Source organism: Hesperophylax consimilis, chromosome 9 (assembly GCF_061612785.1).
Source record: "Hesperophylax consimilis isolate HC1 chromosome 9, BYU_Hcon_1.0, whole genome shotgun sequence".
NCBI classification, from domain to species: Eukaryota; Metazoa; Arthropoda; class Insecta; order Trichoptera; family Limnephilidae; genus Hesperophylax; species Hesperophylax consimilis.
In genome coordinates this window covers 1,242,111-1,264,063 of record NC_142844.1, presented here as the reverse complement: position 1 = coordinate 1,264,063, position 21,953 = coordinate 1,242,111, and the positions used below count along the sequence as shown (strand labels likewise).

General features: G+C 34.1%; 1 protein-coding gene across 8 annotated transcripts in view; it reads left to right on the top strand.

The window, feature by feature from the left end:
- toc (toucan) overlaps positions 1–21,953 on the top strand; it is a 269,046-nt gene that overhangs the window by 102,580 nt on the left and 144,513 nt on the right. Inside the window, exon 1 of one of the 8 annotated variants that reach the window (XM_089635521.1) lies at positions 18,427–18,643. The exons of the other annotated variants lie outside the window; for them this stretch is intronic. Within the exon in view, the coding sequence (XP_089491647.1) occupies positions 18,484–18,643 (160 nt within the window). The 5' untranslated portion in view covers positions 18,427–18,483. Of the gene's footprint in view, positions 1–18,426; positions 18,644–21,953 lie in introns of those variants that run through there. 8 annotated transcript variants of the gene reach the window in all.

Here is a 21,953-nt window from a genome sequence, read left to right as displayed (position 1 = left end):
CTAATAAATCTGATCCTACAACCCCTACCTTAACCCGCCTCACAACGCTGCCCAACCAGGTGGGAACATAGTTTACCTGGGTATAAATAGGTTTTAAAATCCTGGGGTAAAAGATCTTAGAAATATTTTAATAACGTCAGTTACTTATTACTTTGGGAAACTTTGATAGAGACCTTCAATTCAAATTCAAACATCGAACGTGAAATACAAAAGGGCATAGCGCACGCGCAGAACACCCACGCAGCCATTTGCAATCCATGATCCGCATCAATGGAATACCACCAATAAAATAATAATAAATACATCTGAGTATAGCCACAGTATAGGCCCAGTCTTTGCTAATACGGTGTCATCCTACGCCAACTTCACACCGTAATAATTATAGTATTGCTGTAACCGGTTTTGTAAAGATAATCCCATCTGTCAAATTATGCAACCCCTCCATCTTTTGTTCAAACGTTGTAAACAGTGCAGATTAAACACTTAAGCCGCTTAAGTTAATTTATTGCTGCAGATTTGTTATATTTCATGTTGACCTAATTCCTTAAACATTGTTTGATCTGCCTCCAATCTTTTTACATCATTTTTGTGATTCGGAAATTTTCTTTTCCGATTCGATTTATTTTTTGTCGGAGTTTCGTGGATGCAAGTCACATCGAGTGAAATTGAACCCTTGTCAAAGCCACGCCACACACCAACTTCTGGCTGTGATTTAGGGTTTCTCAAACAAAAACTGGACTAAACTAATTTAATGCTTTACCTCCTACAATTTCCGACGAATAGTATTTTCTTTAGCCATTCCGAACATTACATTTTTTGTGGAATATAAAGTTGTCGTTCGAACTATTATTACCTAGAAGTAGATTTTAATATAGTTAATTTTAAAACCAGAGTCAAATTCAGACCATGTACTAATATTAAAACATGTTTTGGTGTACCTCTACTTTTGCTCTACCAAAAAACCTTTTTTTCTTACTCTTTAATTCTTCCCTTTGAGTCAAATTCAGACCATGTATTTAAATTAAAACTTGTTTTGGTGTACCTCTGCTTTTGCCCTACCAAAAAACATTTTTTCTTACTCTTTTGCTCACAATACTTGGAACATGATAAAATCAGCATAATATTTTTTATACTTCCGTCAAACATTAATGAAGTTATTAGAACTAGGAAATGGTTCCCATAATTTTACAGTAATTGATTAGAATATTTATAGTTCCAGATCTGATAATATTAATTATTATCAGAGCAACCTAATATATTTTGAAACCCAATTCTATTCGCACATTTTTTTTGCTTGGCGGTTCCTTCTTGTCTCAGAGATGATCATTATCTGTCACACCTTTAGCCAGAAAAACCGTAGTCAATCATCGGATCCAGGCCATGATGGTATCCCTGCCGACTTAATCAAATTCTAATCAAGGTGTAACTCCAATTACAAATAAACATCTTAGCTGATTGAACCTTGAAATATCAGAGTATTAGATCTAATTAGATACAAATAGTCATATATTTCTTATAGAGTCTTATATCCAAATTATTAGTTCTTCTGTGTATTGTATATGAAAATAACCATCAAGAGATTACGTTACTTTTCACGGTCTGTCAGTTCAGTTCGCGGAATAGCAAAACTGTGACGCAATAATTCTTTCCAGCGTTAGTTTTTTGCCGCCCAACTAATTGACTGTTCAAACATTTGCCTGGGACGTCATTTTTTCTCGACTGTCAAATCAAATGGACGGAAAAGGTAACCACCAACCGTCAGCCGCGCAGTCCGCAGTGCGGACGTTGGCTAATGAAAAGTTTCGGTTGAGTGGAAATTCTACGGACGCGGAGATGATGCTAAGAGATAATACACTTTTAATCTAACGCATTTAATAATCCCTGGAAGAAAATTAAATTCAGCCTCAACGCTGCACTACACTTGTTTGCTTTTTCTTTGAGCCTAAATGATGTTATGCTCCCCCTAACATTGAATAGAGTTGTTAGATTTTATCGGTTTTTGTTGGTCTTATGTTGAATGCCATCCCTCGCCCAAGGTATTTCTGCCGATCTGTGAAACATTTGTACAAGATTGTACTCGGTAAAACGATTCGCTGCGGTTCGTTGATTGCGAAGTGATCTAGCCGAAATGAAGTGTAATTATTATTGTCTTTCCGGCTTTGAAAGATGTTGGATAGCTTGGAACAAATTGCAGCTTAAAACAATAAAGGAGATGACACGAGATGAATTGATGATCATGACACTGTTCGGTTTTTCTACACTAGTTGACCTGATTATATCTCAAAATGATAAACGACCGGATCCTCCTCGTTGATCTAGGTATATAGTTCAATGTCTGGTATTTACTTAGCGGAGTATAAATACCGATTGCAGACAGTAAGAATTATTGGAGGATGGATAAAACTATTAAAACCATTTGATAAATGTTACAAATCTGCGGGAGAGAGATCCCAGTTATCTTGCTAAACTTAAGCCCATTGCGGGAATATCTTTACTATTCCATGCAATTTATGTATACCGAAAACTTTACTCGGTAGAGGAGTGAGTGATGAAGTAGCACTGGACCTAATGGGTCTCCTTTATCACGAATAACAAACAAATAAACCAACTTCATACAATTTCCGTATCGTGATGAGATGTGTTAAAATTTTCTTGGAGAATCCTGCCTTCATTTCAAAGAAATATGTTATTATAAATGTTTCAATTGAAAACAGACAGAAGATTTTATTTTTAATAGGAAAAGCTCAAAGTTAAATAAGCAATCAGTTTCAAAATTACAGTATAATTTATTAATCTTTATTTATTTATGCCTCGAAATATAAGCGCATTGCTTGCACAAAGTCCAGTTAAGGTATTATTTTTAATCAAAATAATACCTTAACTAATTTTTTTTTTTTTTTTTTTAAACTTCCGATTTAGTTGTCCGGGTTAAGTCTTCCCCAAAGGAAAAACTTAACCCTTCCACTCACTTTTCCACAAATGATCAGCTAGTCAATCAACACTATGTAAGTGCATTATATAAGTAAAATAAATACAAAACAATACAAGAACAACAACACGTCAAATCACCAGATATCAAATGGGAAAAAAAATTCACCGTCTCCAGATATTTTCATATCAGAGGGTTCGGCTCGGTAGAACTTCTAACGGGGCCTATAAATCCTACTGATCCCTCAACATAAATATTTAAAAAATCTTTTGTTATCCTACATGTATTCAAAATGACCGACTTTTGCATCTTTATATATAAATTTTTTGATAGATCTAATACGCCTAAATTTTTAATTAGAGAGCTAGGTATAATGCCAGTAGCCGAAATAACGAATGGTAATATTTTTATAGTCTGAGAATGCCAAATTCTTTTTATTTCATTTCCTAAATCTGTGTATTTTCTTATTTTTTCACTAACAGATTTTTAGTTAGTAAATACATTAGTGTCTTCATTTTTATTTATCCAATACTAAAAGTGAACATATTCCGTTCGTCACCCCCATCCATCAAAGTAAACACGTAAATGCGAAGGTGTTATAATAACATAAAGTGGTTTCGGTGCTTCTGGCTGTCACCAAGGACAGACTTCCCGCTCAGCGTCCAGTTTTCCCGACTACAGAGATAGCAATTTCGCAAAGAGCCTCGCAAATAACATTCACGCATGTTCATGTATTATCCTATTTTGGGAGGTGACTAAAATGTAGTCACCTAATGCTCCTTGGTCATATTATATAGGTGCAGTCAATATGAGTTTTGGTAGTTTTTGTGCTTTGGTTTGTCATTCTGTGACAACAACGGCGGTTTCTAAGAACTGACGTAACTGTGAGACCAGTTAACAGAATTTTACAGTCGATTGTAGCAAAAATATTTAATTGGCATGGATATCAAGCTAATTGGCATAGAGTCAGTTCAGTAAGTTTTATGAATTTTTCATATTAAACTAACGTTGAAATTTGCTTTTTTGCTATTTTTACTATCATTTTATTTAATTTCCTAGATCCAGGATCGCAAAGTTTAGTATAACTGGAACTGAGGTGGTAAGTTATTTCAAGCTTGAGACTCAGATCCGAGCTTTGAAGTAAAGCTGTTTAAGTCGGGCTAATTATACATTTCTTTTGTCCGTGAACTCCTTGTGGTTGCTATTTTTGCTTGAAAGCTTGCGCTGAATTCCTTGAATCAGTCTGCTGAGTGGTCCCACAAAGTCAAATTACAGAGTAATTAGGATTCATCTGTTACCTACACCTTTACTTTCCTTTCTTCCCTATATTTTAAAACTTGTTTTTGGTTCCGCGAATTTCACCGTCGTCACTGGCTTCTGTTTTTATTCCTTCGATTTTATCTTTTACCTGCATGATGTTGATTTTCCTTTCTTTCTTATCTGCTATTTACACACTGGATTTAATTTATTTCTCCGCATATCTTAAAACTAGTTCTTACATCAAGTAAAACATTTTTCTCAGAATTCCACTGCATCTGATCACTATTTTCATAGCGGTAATCTTTCTTATCTGCTATCTATAAGTTAACTTTCCTTACTTAAAATATTTTGAAACTAGTTTTGTGGAACGTTAAGTGCCTGGTGACTTACACTATCAGTGAATTCTGTTATTCAATCTTTAATACAATCTCTTATCTGCACATTGTTTTCTCTTTCCTAAATATCTGTTATATTTACACGTTGGCTTTCCTTTCTTTTATCGCATTTCTTCAAACTAATTCTTATGTCCTGCCGGACATTTTCTGGTGAATTCCGCTGTAAGTCGTTTCTGATTTTAGATCTTAGTATTATTAGCTGACTGCAACAGTTGTTCAGAAATCTACTGCGTGAATTATCCGCTGTCAAGTCTGAGCTCCGAGGTGGCCGAGCAATATAAAATCATGGCTCAATCCATCATTCTCTCAATGTGTTATTGAAGTTTATTCCGAAAGGGACGAACATTGTCTCAGTTTAGTATGTCTTCCTTTCCTTTTGCTTGAGTTATAGTTGTTGATCCGTTGCGGAGTATCTTTGTGTCTTCTCTGGTGTTTATTGGTTCCACGTGGCGAGGACCTGTTTACTCCGGACTTTGTTGACCGAGGGTTCTATTTCTGGCTGCACCTGGTGACGTCACGGGCTGGTGGCGGTGCACATGGAGAAGATTAGCGAAGCGCATCATAATAAACGGACGCTGAATTACTCAGCTGTGCCGTTGTGTCTCTTTCCGTTGTCTTTTTTCACAAGTTGCTGATTTTGTAACATCAGGGTCATACATACAGCTTTGAAACACCAACGGCAAGTTGCGCGGGAAACGACCAGAGTTAAACAATGGCATCTTTTCATTATACATTGTTTGATTGCACACCTGGGAAAATTTGAACTTATTTATTTATAATTCGATTTCTCCCATTCTATGTTAATCTTAATCTTCTTTACTATTCTACTATTAGGTATGAAAATTTTGAAAAAAAGTTTCACTAATTTAACCATTAAACAAAAGACCATGTAAAAACTGTCAAACGGTGAGATCTCTCATCATTATATTTGCACAGCGTTTCTGTCTAGATTTTCTAGCTCAAATAAAATGTTTTTAGCTATCACCGAAATTTCAATCATGAGCTATGCGGCTTTAAAAAATCAATTTAGCTGTTAAAAATAAGGTAGGATGCGAAATTTTTCAAGTCTAAAATGAGAAAAAGTGTTTAGTTCATACCAAGCTAGGAATTAACTACTAGTTAATAATAAATTATAATCCGAATAGTCCCAAGTAGCTACTCGGCGGAACAGTGAGCAATAGGATACTTGCGCAAGAAGTCCTCACCATTTGTACGGCAATGGTAGGTACTCGTAGACCATGAAGTAATACAGGGTAACAACTAGACCCTTGCTATACAATGGCAAAGGGGGCCAGAGCTACTGAGATACCCAGTAGATATTAGAGGTTAGAATAAAGAACAGGATGTATGGACTGCTGGTCAAGGATATCCGTCTATAGCACTGCTAGGACGTTAAAAATATTAATGCACGTGCACGAATATAAATGCACACTCAATATTTTGAAATATTACCTTTTGTATGATTTGAGATTTCACGGCTGAAGTTTCGGTGCGTGGGTGCATGCGTGATTTAAAACTGTATTTCTAAGTAGTGCTTAAAATTATTTAAGTTAAACGAACTTTTAATTTTCAAAATTGGAACTGATTTTGAATAAATTGAAAAACCCACCCGACTGGTGTTTCATCAATAAATTGGAACTAAATTAAAGTAAATGTCAAACTATTAGATTTTATATAACCAAAAACCCGATCATATATCAAAAGTCACTTAATGATACTCAACTCCTTTCTGAAAATGAAATAAATGATATGGGGATAATCTTTAATTATAACTAAAAAATTACACGATTAATGCTGGCTCTACACTCGTGCGCGAAGTCGCGCCGTGAATTCACGCCGTGAATATACGCCGCGATCCGCGCGTGAACTGTGTCCATCCACACTCGCAAAGCTTTAGTCTTGTTCGCCGCAAACCCTTTGTCGCGGGCCAAAAACCGACAAAAAGCGGGGAATGGCGCGAAGCGCGAATGCGAAGATTGCGAAGGCGTGAACAAGATCCACACTCGTGTTTCGCGGTCTTCGCGGCCGTTCGCGCCGCGAGTGTAGAGCGCGCTTAATATCGTAATATAATAAGAATTATACACTTTAAAAAAATGGTATAATATTCTAATTGCGTATAACTAACCTATTTGGTCGCTGAATTTTAAGGTTCACTCAGATTCTATTGAAAAAGCAATTTTTTTAAATTTAAATGAGAGTTTTATTTTAGCGCTTCGATTGAGTTCCACAGCCATCATAGTTCAGTCGTAAAGTATCTACCTACCCATGGAGATTTTCCAAGGGGAAATTTGGGTCAATACACCCATAACTCCCACTGGATTTCTGGTTTCCTCGGCTGCAGTCGCTGCTTGACAAAAACGCAGTTTGCAGTGTTGCCCGTGTTGTCCAACATTACCCATTATTAATTGGCCGGTTGCCAGGTCGATAGAATCCCGCTGCAAATCCGGGAATTTCACTTCGTCTTTGTTTTGAAACATGCAACTTGCATATTATTGTGAATATCACAGTAGTAAATTACGTCGCCCTTATTTTGCTGTCGTTAAGGTTTGAACGTAATTGAGTTTTACATGCATTATAATTTGTGTATCTACAGTAAGTACCTGCCGACAACAGAATGTGTACAATAATTATTGCTGTTTTAATATCGTTAGCGTTCTGGCAACAATCGCATGAGATTTAAATCACACATAAATTAATTGTTCTTTGGAACGGCAACACTATTTGCAATGTACATTGATTGGCGTTTAATTTAATATTATTGTTTTACTTAAGCTATAACAAAAAGCTAAATAGCTTCGTGTTAGACTGGTGTACATTTTTATTGTTAAATTTATTGTTTTACATAACATTGTAGTCTGGCTCTTGTTTCGACTAGCACCACCTAAATCTAAGCCATTATCCTTCATAAATTCGGGGTTTGGGAGCAGAGGGGCCTATCTACAAAAACACAGTTTTTAGATAAACGCAAATGAAGATTGCAATGCTCGTATGCACACATGTATGCCTAACTGTATTTTTTAAACGGCTTTATTTACGAGATAGAGCTTCGTGTTACTAATAAATAAGATTATGGCATTGCCGAAACTAAGCATTACTCAAAACACTAGTTTTTGTAGTTAGGCTCATGTGATCGTAAGCCCCCGAAATATAAGATGTATTAGTGGTCTACAAATTTACACTTCATCAAAGTACGTCGCTTCAAATATAATATGTTATAAGAATAATAAATAATATTGAGATCTTTTACGTTTATGCTATTTACTATAAAAATATACATGAACATCTATATATCAATCTATCTATCTATCTATATAAATAAAATTGTTAATGTTCGTTTGTTCAAAATTTTAAATCTCCGAAAGTACAAAACGTTGCATTCGAATATCTGTGTATTTATTCCTGTGACAAGTATAAACTTGTTTTATGAAAAACAGTGCCATCTGTTGGACGTAAAAGCAACAAGCGCTATTTATATAGCGCCTGTTGCTGTTTCTCTATCTGCACAGACAGACTGAGCCACAGATAGCCCAAAATAAAAAAAATCTTGAATTCAAAAATACATATTACTTAAATTTTACGTTTATTCATTTTGAATTTATGCCGCCGTTCTTACATTAGTTGGTGGAATAATGGTCAGCATAAGTACTTTCCAAGCGGTCGATTCTCGGCCGTGGTAATATATTTTTTAAATTTTTATGTATAATTTTATAAGCTGTTTTTATATTTTTTCATATATACGGCATAACGTTGCCATCAACAAAAGTAAGAATAGTGAAAGTACAAAAACTCAAACAAAATTATTAAGTAATAAGCATAAAATGTAAAAGTTCAACAACTCAAAGAAAGGTATAAAATGGAAAAGTACAACAACTCAAATAAGAGTAAAAGTACAACAACTCAAAGAAAAGTATAAAGTAACAAGTATAAAATGGAAAAGTACAACAACTTAAATAAAAGTAAAAGCATAAAATGTAAAAGTACAACAACTCATAGAAAAATATTAAGTAACAAGTATAAAATGTAAAAGTACAACAACTGAAAGAAAAGTATAAAATGTAATAGTACAACAACTCGAAGAAAAGTACAAAGTAAAAAGTTTAAAATGTAAAAGTGCAACAACTGAAAGAAAAGTATAAAATGTAAAAGTACAACAACTCGAAGAAAAGTATAAAGTAACAAGTATAAAATGTAAATGTACAACAACCCAAAGAAAAGTAGTACTATGTAGTAGGGTTCCACAGGTTCGACTGGAGACTCAGAGAGCAAATATTCATTTATCAAATGTTCCTGTTAAATCTAGCTACAATATTTTTATTCCCCCTCTAAAATACTCATCCTTGATTATGATACACACAATAATAAAGTTCATGCACGTGTGCGTTACGTGTTTAATGTTCACGCCTTTTATCACATTTCCTTTCAACTTTCGTCATGATTCAACCCATCATAATATCCGAAGCCATTAATTACATTTTCGCCTTGCTTTTATTTAATGACAAACGACTGGTACAGTCGCCATCATTTAGCAAAGGCATTCTGCCCTCGCCGCTGTGTAACCGAGTATTGCCGACTACATTGCGCAGATTTATCGAACGGTGTATTCACTGAGTCAGGTAGCTATTTCAGTCGCCTGTAATACCGACTTGCCTGCCATGTTTCAACTGAAGTCTCGATAAAAATAATTATTTTTACCCAGCTTTCATTATGTTTTTAAAATTTTGATTAAAGAAAATTGTTCGAAATATTGAAAAAATTTAAAAAATTTGATAACCCTTTCACTTAAATTAAATTTTCAACATTTATTTTTTGTTTGTGGCTGTTTTGTTCCTATATAATATTGGATTCCGATTAAATTTGTAAAACAAAAGAAAAAAAAAATGTTTGTGTTTGCTTATAAAAACATTGTTTTTTGTAGTGCAGTTAGAATAAAATGTTTGCCTTTTTGAACTAATCAATTTGGTTTTCTTTCTTTTATAGTCATTCAAGTTCTCGGTGAAAATCAAATATTTTAAATATATGAAGCTGGACGATTTACATGAAATTGTAAAATTTACGATATTAATCAATAAAATTTTATAGTATTTTTTACTGCTTACAAGAATAATACAATAAATGGTTTGAATTATTGAGTGTAAGATAAGCGTGCAAACTTCTAAGCAAGAAGAACAATAACACGCGGATAAGTCTCCCCTGGAGACATCATGAATAACGTCTTCTTCTTCATCTCCTACTGCAAACACTCATCGATATTCTCGATCCAGTTCTGGGAAGCTGTTAAGAAAGTCATTGTTCCCCTTTCCCCGATAAACTCCGACACTCCGGGGTGCTTAAGTTCTGGCTTAGTCACTATTTCAAGTTACAAAAGAGGTGCTGGGTTCTTCCATTTGGACGGAATCAATAATGTCTGTTTGCAGGGTATACTGAACTTAGACCAATGACTTCAAAACATGTCATGATTCCAACAATCATATTTCAAATTAAAGGTTATACTTTAAAAGTAATAGGGGTTATTGGCATATCTATGTTGATTGAACAAGTTCGCAATAATAATAATTCTGGTCTGACACCATACGTAAAAGTCGAATATATTTATTCGTGAAATAAGTCTATGAGTAGGTCTTATTTATATTGTTGAATAAATTCGTAGTAGAATTCCATTTGACTGTAGCAGTAAAAAATCTAACACCTTTGTTTCCGCTTTGTTCGATTAATCTTTATAATTAATTGGTTTGTATTATGAATACCAAAAAATTTGCTTTAGATAAATTGAAGCTTTTTCTATCGTTCCCCTTGAGTAGAATACAAATACATATTTTAATTACTCAATAAAAAATATAAATGTAAACTACTAAAGTACCTACCAATAATTTATTCGATAAAAATATATGAACGCATAAATGAGACAACTTTAAAAAATACAATATTAAGGCTGAGATTGTCTGTGACAGTTTCCATTGATTAACTTTTTGCGTTCTTACAAAATTGTTTACAAAATAAATAAAAACCACTTTTGCGCTTTAAATCGATCGTTTATTGACTCCGTTTGCCAAGCGATTTTAATTCTTATTACCTATATTCGTGATAATATAAGGCATACCAAGAATTTACACATTTTTGGCTTTTTGCTTCCTCTTAACTACGTAGGAGTAAAGCCGATTCCACCTAATCCATTCTTTTATCTCTTTTATAGAATCTTTGAAATGAAATATTAATAATAAATCCAACTCCAGTAAAATATTAGCAGTATCAACAACGCTGGCCACTATAGGCGCTAGTTTACAATATTGACGTTGACATTCCTTTCAATGGCGGTAAATTGAATCTACTTAGTACTTGGTACAAATATCTATTTCTCTTCGCGAGCGAATTATTCCGAATCGACATTTTACGGTTTCACTTTGGTTACGCAAAACAATTGAAATTATTACCAATTTATCTATTTCGATCAAATAACGACGAATATCTTAATCTAATAATGGGCATCGACCATCGTATATTAAAAACATATTGGTGTTTGTTTGTATGGGTGTTTAGCTTTGCATGTTCTGGGATTAGATGTAGGCCGATGTATACAGATTATAAACATCGTAAAGACTTGATTGCTTTCAAAATGGCGCCCTTACTTTTGATGGGGTTCGTTAAATATATCGGATTAGGTCACACAAAACGTAAAGCGTTATTTTTGCGAATGGCTTGTTTACATCTCATTAAATGTACATCCAGAATGATTCCTTTATGTCATTTATTGTGGGTAGATATAATAAATTTAAACATTAGTTTTCCACGAACTTTTCACACTGCTTTCTGCCGTGAAGGTTTTATGCATATGAATCTACTAACGGCAAATCGCTAATAGTTCTGTTAAAACCTGTTCTACGCTACGTCGTTTATTATGAGAAACAGGGATATATTACAACTGAGCTCTCCGCGGCAGGAATAGGTAATCTACCTAGTAACATTTTTCTGGCAGAAATTTTTTTGTGAATTACTTACGTTTAATATTGTGTTTTTAATTTTAAGTTGTTTTGGAAAGAAGTCAAAAGGTCCCGGAGTGGCCCAGAAAACGGAAGCATGAAAGTGATAAAATCAAAAGATGGAAAAATGTTGACGAATGAGGAAAAAATAAAAGAGAGATGGATGAATTATTTCGAGGAAGTTTTCGAAAGCGAAGTGAGTGACAGTGATTCCAGTGGCAAATCAGATATGAATGACGATGGAGTGAATGTTACCGAAATTAGCATGGATGAGATAGAAAGCTCGATTAAATGTATGAAGAATGGTAAGGCTGTTGGGTTTGACAATATTGCTGCTGAATATTTTAAAGGAGGTAGCCGTGTAATTCTCACATGGTTGTGCAATCTTTTTAACCAATGTTTAAAGGAAGGTTACACGCCTTTAGATTGGAGAAGGGCTGTGATCATGCCATTATACAAAGGTAAAGGGTCACGTATGGAATGTGGGAATCATAGGGCTATTAGCCTGCTTAGTTCAGTTGGCAAGCTGTATGGTAGAATTTTGATTGAAAGAGTAAGAAAGGAAACAAAGGATAAAATATGGGATGTGCAAGGTGCTTTCATGAGTGGAAGGGGGTGCATGGACCAGATCTTCTCATTGCGTATGCTCACTGAGAAGTTTCTGGCAAAAAACCAGAAACTTTTCTGTGCCTTTGTAGATTTACAAAAAGCATACGACCGAGTCGACAGGAAAAAGCTATGGAAGGTGTTGTCCAAGTATGGAGTGAATACGAATCTGATTCAGGCAATTGCGTCTCTGTATGAGGGAAGCGTTGCATGTGTTAGGGTAAACGGTGGTTTTACGGGGTGGTTTGATATCACAAAAGGTGTTAAACAAGGCTGCGTAATGTCACCGTGATTATTCAATCTATACATGGATAATTGTATGTAAGAATTGAAAGAGGTGGGATTGGGCGCGAATTTGAATAATTTTAAAGTATGTTGCCTGTTGTATGCTGATGATGCGGTGCTGATTGCTAATAGTATAGATGATCTACAGTCTCTCGTGTCTAGGATGAACGAAGTATGCATGAAGAATGAGTTAATGATGAATGTAAGTAAGTCTAAAGTAATGGTGTTTGAAAGAGAGAGTACGAAAACAGTGTGCAATATAATTGTGAATGGGGAATACTTGGAGCAGGTGGATGAGTTTGTGTATTTAGGAAGTATGTTTACGAGAGATGGGAAGGCTGACAGAGATATCGAAAGAAGGGTAAATGCAGGTAATTCCGTTAATGGAGGACTAAACGCCGTAGGCGCTAACAAAAAATTGTCCAAAGAAGCGAAGTTAGCAGTCCACAACGGAGTGCTGGTACCTACCTTGATGTATGGAAGTGAGGCATGGAACTGGCAAAGAAAGGATGAAAGTAGATTAAATGCTGTTGAAATGAGATCCCTGAGGCGTATGTGTGGTAAAACCATGTTTGATCGTGTGAGGAATGTGGAGATCCGCAAAGAGTGCAAGGCTGATGTAAGCGTAATGAGTAAGATTAAGAAAGGGACGCTTAGATGGTTTGGGCATGTAGAGCGAATGAGCGAAGATAGGAGTGTAAGGAGGATATATGATGCAAATGTGAATGGTAGCAGAAGTCGGGGACGCCCGAGGAAGACATGGCACGATCAAGTGAATCAGATACTCGAGTCGGGCCATGTCAAGAGTCAGAATAATGGAAGAGTATGTATGAGACGATGTATGAATGTGAATGAGGCAAGGAGTGTGTGCCAAGACCGAGTTGTTTGGCGGTCCGTCCTCTCTGCCTACCCCTGAGGGGAAACGGCGTGATGGTTAGTTAGTTAGTTAGTTAGTTAATTTACTCTAAATCGGTTAAAAGAGTTTAGTCAGTAGGTAAGTTACATAGTTCACAAAATACATAATATTAAATATTTTAATTACGGTTGTTGATGTATGGGTGAGTTGGTAAGTAATGTGAAATATTCCTGCGTAATGTGTAACATTATTCAAGTATTTGACTTTATTGTTCTTCAAATTATTATTCCGTTAAACGACAATTAAGCAGTTTGTCGATAGGATGTTAACACACATCATCTAAAATAATATAAAATCTACGTGCTAATATATAACAACAACTATTGAGTGTAAGTGATGACATAGTTTAAAGCATCTCTCATTGGGAGCCATATTTTCAGCATATATCTGAATCTGCATATATTTATTTGATATTACTTGGTAATATGTTGAATATTTTGGGCACGCTAGGGTTCTACGGTTCGCAGTCCGTATTTAGTGTTAAGCCGGGAATACACATGCCTGTAGCTGGCACACTTGCATGCAAGCTCCTTGCACATGCCAGCTACTATCATGTGTATACGCTAACTTGCATGCCTGTACCTGCCTTGCAAGTAGATTGCACAACATTTGATTTACTGGCATGCAAGTTGAGGGAGGGGTCGAGGGGGGCTATGAAACAGGCATGTGTGAACGTCGCGACAGGTACGGGCATGCCAGTAGACATTACAATACAATTGGCAGTACACATTGTACTGCCAATTGCAATACGATGATATTTAATTCACTTCGAATGTTTTCCATTGCCAAAAAGCTTGAGACTACTCAGTCTCAGAGTGATTTGAGACACGTACTGTCTAGTGACTGGCATGTGTATACGTCTTGCAAATACAGGCATGCAAGGACGCAACTTGCATGCAAGTTTAACTTGCATGTGTATTCTCATTGCGCCAGTAACTTGTACATGCCATTAACATGCATGCAAGCTACTGTTCCATTTTACAGGCATGTGTATCGCCGCCTTTATGTTTTGGAACAAGCATGCCTCCATTCTTTATGAACCTAGTGTTATGCTCATGTTCCTCTTTCCTTTTATATTCAGAGTCAGATGTATGCTGAATCAATATGTTGTCCCATAGTAAGGTTTGCACAGGCAAGAAAGATATTTAAGCTCCGATACAACAATGAAATGTTTCGTCTCTGTGAATAATTTTTTTTTTTAACTTAAATTTAACTGTAGAATTTTGTGCTGATTGCAAGAATGTCCACGATTGTATGTTTCAAATGCTTGACAGATGCGTAAATACATTAATAAAGTGAATATACCTTTCTGAGGTTAAATTAAGTGCTGCCATAAAACTTAGAGGTCCGTTTATATACACATTCTTTGATTGACCTTTTCATGAGCGGTATATATTTTTTGTAATTAGTCACTCTTTATTTTTGTTATTTTCGATTAGTACGAATAAAACGTGCTTGTATTTTTATAGTATCATTTGTAAGTTTACTAATTTTATCCCGGGAGAAATATATTTTTTATAAATGCTTCAAAAGTCCTATAATTATAATATCCCGTGATTTTAACGGGTTTGCTCAAGTAATGCCATAAACATCATCAAATTAAAGTAGGTACCTTCACAAGTTGTACTAAAATCTCGTTATTATCTTGAGACTATTAAAAATTGATTTCCACGTTTACAACGCATCAAAATATGTACATAATACTTTAATTAAGGGTTCATCAACATTTACCCTTTTCAGTTCAAGAACGATTTGCTGAAAATTGTAAAAAAATACCCAATTTATTAATTTTACATTTAAAATTTTATTAATATTTTTTCCTAATTTACCTAAATTAATTTTTTTAATGTTTTTCGCTTGACAAAATCAGTTCTTATTTATCTAATTTTTAAATCAATGTTTATCACGACAATAATTCAAAAAATTGTTTTATGTTCCATCAAACAAAAAAGTGAAGTGCTATGTCATTTATGTCGTAGTATTATTATCAGAATTTCACATTATATTTTTGAACATAATTTTTATCAACCTACGATTCCAAATCAATTGCGTGTACTTACCTGCGGAGGTCATATAAGTTAAATAATTCAGCAGATTGATCATCTCTCCTTCCTTTCCATGTATTGTAATTATATATCTGCCTTTATCGACGTCTTCAAGGCTGATTACTTTATTACCTACTTATTACGTACATTTTATGCTCCAATCGTGACTAGATTTATAACTTTTACTTAACATAATGTAAAACACATCACACAGTGTCTTGTGCATGAACCGAAATATTATTTAATGCTTTTTATGTTTTACATCAACAGGCATGAGATACCACGAATGTTTAACTTATTTCCGAAATTGCTCTTTTAACCCTTAGTGTGCCAAGAAATCCGCCGTGGATTTCCAAGTAGCTCGCCCTACTTGCCTTGATTTTATGGTATTTTGAACCTTAAACAATGCTCTTATTATAATTATTTTTTTATTCCCTTAGCGCGGAAATAGTATATCTTTATTTCATTTCAACATTATTCAAGCTTGTAGTTTCGTCACTTGCAAATATGTTTATTTTTATCTGTTCCATGTTAGATTCATAATTTTTACTATCTGTATTTATTTACAGGAAAGATTCATACATTTTACTTATTTTCATTGTAAAGAACGCTTATTTAGTAGGAGAATATAATAAATCTTTCGAATATCAACTATTAATATTGTCAACGGGAATACTTCCTAGTTGGACATTCAAAATCATAAAATGTAATCAATATTATATTATAAAAAAATCAACATTTTCAAAATATATCTTCATTACATTATACATTTTTTTAACGGTAGAGAGAAAAAAAACATTTCTCTGAACACAAGTCGCTATTCTGGGGAAACTACGTAAGATAAATATGTTAAAATCTTTAAATATCTAACATAATCTAGGGAGGAGTTACAATTTACAAAATATTGTCAGGCGGTATACGACGGGCGATTGGCATTTCAGCCCCGGCATCCTAAGGGTTGATGCCATTCTATTCGCATTCGTGTATGTTCAATATTCATCCAAAGATTGCTATATATATTTTGTAAAATTTTAGCTTCTTTGGACAGTGTGTAACACTGTGTTTGTGATTAAGCTTAGATTTTTACAAAGGACAATAGTAATTTACACTTCGTATTTGTATTTATTTATAGCATCAATATGTTTGATGTCGCTTACGTGGTATTACGTGCCGAGCGACGATTTAGTTCGATCCCGTTCATTGTCCTATTTCATTATCAATGAGAAATAGCGTACCCGGCAATACCCGGCGATTGCGAATAACTTCCCCGGGCATCTCCGACTTGTTCCGCCATTCTAGTGTTATAGATACTCGTGTAGTGTATACCACAATATCACTGTTAAAAATACTACATTATATCGACTTCAATTCAACTCCGTATCTAATTTCAGTGCAAAGATATTTAGTATTCCTTGGGCGTCCCCTACTTCTTCTATCATTCAAAACTACTCTATAAATACTCCTGGCACTAATAAGAACATACTTTGAAATTTTCAGTGAAAACAATTCAGTAGTTTTTGAGTCTATGGGGGACAAACTAAGAAGCATCCATTTTTATATCTATTCTAAAACTACTATAATAATATTCCATTACCTAGGTTCTAATATTTGGGCTTCAAACGAAAAATTGCATTTAGGGAGTTTATTGAACATTTAGAAAAACCTTTAAAATAAATATTGTTTTGTGTTGCCATTTACATTTTGATAACATCTTACCTTTAAACAGCACATAGATAAACTAAAAGAAAAAAAAATCGACTTCTAAAATAGGCCTAGTAGTTTTAGAGTCTTTAAGGAACAAACATACGAATATTGCTTTTCATAATTAAAGATCGCCAATATGTTCAAATGAACTTTTTCCTTCTGCATACCTCCTCTACTGCTTCGTGTTATTTTATGTTCGACATCAAATACTAGTTGCCTCTTATACATATGGAATGTGGAACTGCAGCGATTTTTTCTTGTACACTCTTGTTCCACGCGAATTTATTGCAAATTGCCGCGTGTTATATTTGCTTTAATCAACCACCAGGAAATGTTATTATTTAACCCGATTTGCATTAAAAGGAAGCAAAATCTTTTACATTGTTCTTTATTTTCTGGACTGACGTACCACGACTATATTTATTCTTTGCTATATTATTTTAGCTAACATTTGGAAAAATAATCTCACTTGCTGCCCCTTCAACTGATATATAATTTACCCGTTTATTTATTTGTAGTTAAATAACAAGATAAAAATAAAACATCAATTCTTGAATAAATCTCGTTCAGAGATCAGGAATAAAAAAGAAAAAAAAAACAATGTATCTTCAGTGAAAATTTTTAGCGAAAATGAAATTTGAACAATATATAATTTTTGTAATGACTAGGCCAAATCAAATAATTCAGCACTTAAATTCATTTCGATCATAAGCTATGAAGTTTTCCGCTACCGTCACCTACTCTACATATCAGTTGAAATCCGTTATAACTAAGGGTTAGAGTAGTTTTCCGTTACCGTTACCTACTCTACACCTCAGTTGAAATCCGTTATAACTGAGGGTTACAGTAGTTTTCCGCTACCGTTACCTACCCTACACCTCAGTTGAAGTCCATTATAACTAAGGGTTAGAGTAGTTTTCCGTTACCGTTACGTACTCTACACCTCAGTTGAAATCCGTTATAACTGAGGGTTAGAGTAGTTTTCCGCTACCGTTACCTACTCTACACCTCAGTTGAAGTCCGTTATAACTAAGGGTTAGAGTAGTTTTCCGTTACCGTTACCTACTACTCTACACCTCAGTTGAAGACAGTTATAAAATAATATTTTTTCCTTCTAAAACAGCAGATAAAATTATATAAAAGCAGTGACAAAAGTGAAAAATTGCGACAAATTCCATAAGCGTTAAAAATTATACCTACTGGGAAGTTTGCAAGTGAAAAACCCGTGAAATTGTTTTGTTAAAAAGCAAGTGTTTTGGTCATGAAGTTTAAAGAAATTTCTTCATGAATTAGTAATTGGGTTAAGTGGTGGTGAAGTTTAAAGAAATTTCTTAGAATTAGTATTTGAAGAATTATCAGGAGATAGAAGATGGGTGCCCACGGTTCCAAGGAGCGTCTTTACCGCTCAGCATCAGAGAAGTTCCCGGAAAAGTACCATGATAAACTGCAGCCCAAGATCCAGCTTCCAGGAGAGAAGAAGTACAAACCGATTGTCAACAGGGAGAGATTTGGCAGCTTTGGCGTCAGAGGTATCTATGGTGATTTACTCTTATTAACATCGCTAGTCATTCCCATTTCGAAATGTCGATTATTTTTAATTATAATTACAATACCAACATCAATGATTGAACAAAATTCTAAGCTTAAAGTTTTCATATTTACATATAAATTGCTTTTTAAGTTTCATGGCTAAATGGCCTCGAGAAATTTTGGCGTTGTCCTTCATTTATCAAAATTTAACCGTATTGTTGTTTTTTTTTTTAAATAAAAAGGCATTGTGATTTTCTTTACCTAACACAAACGTACTTGTAAAATTAACAACCATTAATAATTAACCATTTTGAAAGAGCGGTGGGGCATAATTGGCCCAGTACTCTTCGTAAATATTATCTAAAAGTCGAAAGTCGCCTGTGACCGAACGATTATTTCGAAAGGCCATTTGGATTATATCAGTATTTCAGAATCGAATGTTTCGATAACCCCACATCACTATACAATATTCATATAACGTCTTACTAAACGTTGGTGTGATATAACCGGCTTTGAGCCTGGTTTAAGAACGTTTTAACTAAACAAATTCCACGTTAATAAGTTAAGTATTTCTCTTTTCTGACCTTAAGCTCTGCGTAATATTTACACCGTGTTTATAAATAAGAGGGTTCATTTATGTAGGATCAACTAAGGTCATTAAGAAGGGCTGATAATTTTAATACGACACTGATTTTACACACCTGATACCGCTAATTATATTTCCAACAGTAAAAGTAACACCAAATTAATTATTATTCTAGAAAGTGGTGATGCGTGTCGGGAAATTGGCACGCTTTAAACATTAATTATTTACTATGAATAAGTAGGTTTATGGAGTTATTTAATCAAAGCGTAATAATCGCGGAATATTTTTCTGATTAAATACAACTTTCTTGAAATATGAATAAGTGTTAATTAACACAAATGAAGGATTTTTATGTTTGAGATGATACATTGAATTTCGTACAAGATATGACATTTGTAGGTCTACAAGGTGAATCAGACAACTTGTGCCAGCCATGTTTCTCGGTAATGTGACGCGGCATGGAGTTGGAATTATTCATTGGTATGGGTTCCACTTTTCAGGGCAGTTCAAAAGTACCTCAGTGTGAAGCCCTTCTTCCTCAGGGATACATACCCTTGTAGAGGGCATGTTGGTTTAAATCAAACCGAAAAAAATGTCACCGGAGACTTAGATCTCATTTACATTTTAATCACTGGTTTTATGTAAAACAGGTACCACGCTCCACCCTGTATAATAAAAGTAGTTATAATCATAATTCGAAAATTTATATAGCTTCGTTTTTGCGAATAATCACCTCAAGGGAAAATCAAATTGTTGCCAAAAAAATTTGTTACTAAATAATCAAAAAAATATTGCTCATTTCAAATCTTTTTCAAAAACTTTCACAGAACTTGATTTTTTTGCTTTGACATTTGATGAATTGTTTTAATTCTGAGAAACAACCCATTTCTGGAATTGTCATCACATCATCATTACTTGAAAACGTATATTGCGAAGAGACTAATGAAGACATTTTTTACTGGTTCCTATGTATGCCCACCTTGAAAGAGCATACAGTGAAAGCAGTTATTAGATAGTTCCCGGCAACTGATCAAACTGCACTTTTATGCTGTGAGCTATACTTTCACTGCAAGTGCAGTGTGTACTCACTGCACTTTTCACTGAACGATTGATTTAGTTAGATTGACAAGTATTAATAGAGTGGTGTTTATGAAGTGTTGTTTTTTTCAATTAATTCTTAGATAGTTAATTCGAATATTTATTATCTCCATTGCGTTATTTTTATTCTAATGCGATTTTCAGTGAATTTTCTTTTTTAATCGCCATAATTATTTTTGTCACATTCTTTTACGTTGCGTGCTTTACTTATTCCGAGATCAAGATTATTTTTAGAGTGATTTTTTATTATCAAAAGCCATTTACTATTTCATTTGTCTGGTTACTAGCCGAGTGGAGAAAGACGTCGGGTTTCCACCCAGGTGTTGCGGGTATAATAATCTGCTCGCTTAGAACTCCATCATTTCTCAAGAAACATTTTCCACCAATGCAGGAGGAATTCAAATATTGTCAGGTTTATTCGTTTCCCGAATGATTTCTATTTAAAAAAAAAATATTTATATGTATATTTTTTTTAATTTAATGTAAATCAAATTTAAAAATAATATTAATGTACTGCAAGTATTTTAGTTTTTATTTTTATATTGTAACAGTTGTTTTGGTATTCAATGCCATTCTCAAACTATGTTAGGGCACTTTTAGATGAATTATTTATATGATATTATTTATTAATTATTTATCAGATACTCGAGTCAGGCCATGTCAAGAGTCAGAATAATAGAAGAGTATGTATGAGACGATGTATGAATGTGAATGAGGCAAGAAGTGTGTGCCAAGAGTTGTTTGGCGGTCCGTCCTCTCTGCCTACCCCTGCGGGGAAACGGCGTGATGGTTAGTTAGTTAGTTAGTTATTTATATGATTCTATTTACCGCCGCCCAATTTAATTTTTATGATGTCTAAAATGATTTATTACTGGTTAAACCGATTTACCGAGAAAGTAATTGTGACAATAGATTTTCTATTCTCTGGGAATCATTTATTTTAGGAAATCTGTTTTCCTCACATAAATGGTAATGTTTTCTTAATTATTTAATAATGGCGTGACTGCTTATTGCTTATTTAAATGTGTTATATTATTTAGGTCTTGTGATTAGTGACTTTTGGGAGTCCTAGAATGCTAATATTATTAAAAATGGAATTTCTGATGTTGTGGCTGAAAACTATTTTCTATTTTTTTTTTCTAAAAATCGTGAATCGTTTATAAGGAATCCGTGCGGCCCACGGCTTAACTGAAATTTCCTGAAAATCTTCATACAAAAAATACATTTTTCTTAAAAAATAAAAAATCGTTTTCAGCTACGACAACATCAATAACGCGATTATATTTGTGAACGAACTGAGAAGTGGGGAATAAATAATTTTCCTTACTTTATTAATTAATGTTATTTTAGGATCAATAGTTCGTTTATTGATTTCCAATTGTAAGAGTAAAATATATCTTAGACCCTTGCTTTCTATATGAAAGGGTTTAGGCTCTTTGTTGTCAAGCGGAACGTCTTTATTTGCTAAGAAATGTTCTGCGAAATTTGAAAAATTATTATAACATCTTATCAAAGAACATCGCATCGCAAGTAAATAACTTGTATATAGTATATATTTATAATATATATGTATATAGTACTTTACGGAATTTTTTGTAATTGTACTATTTTTATGAAATTTTAGG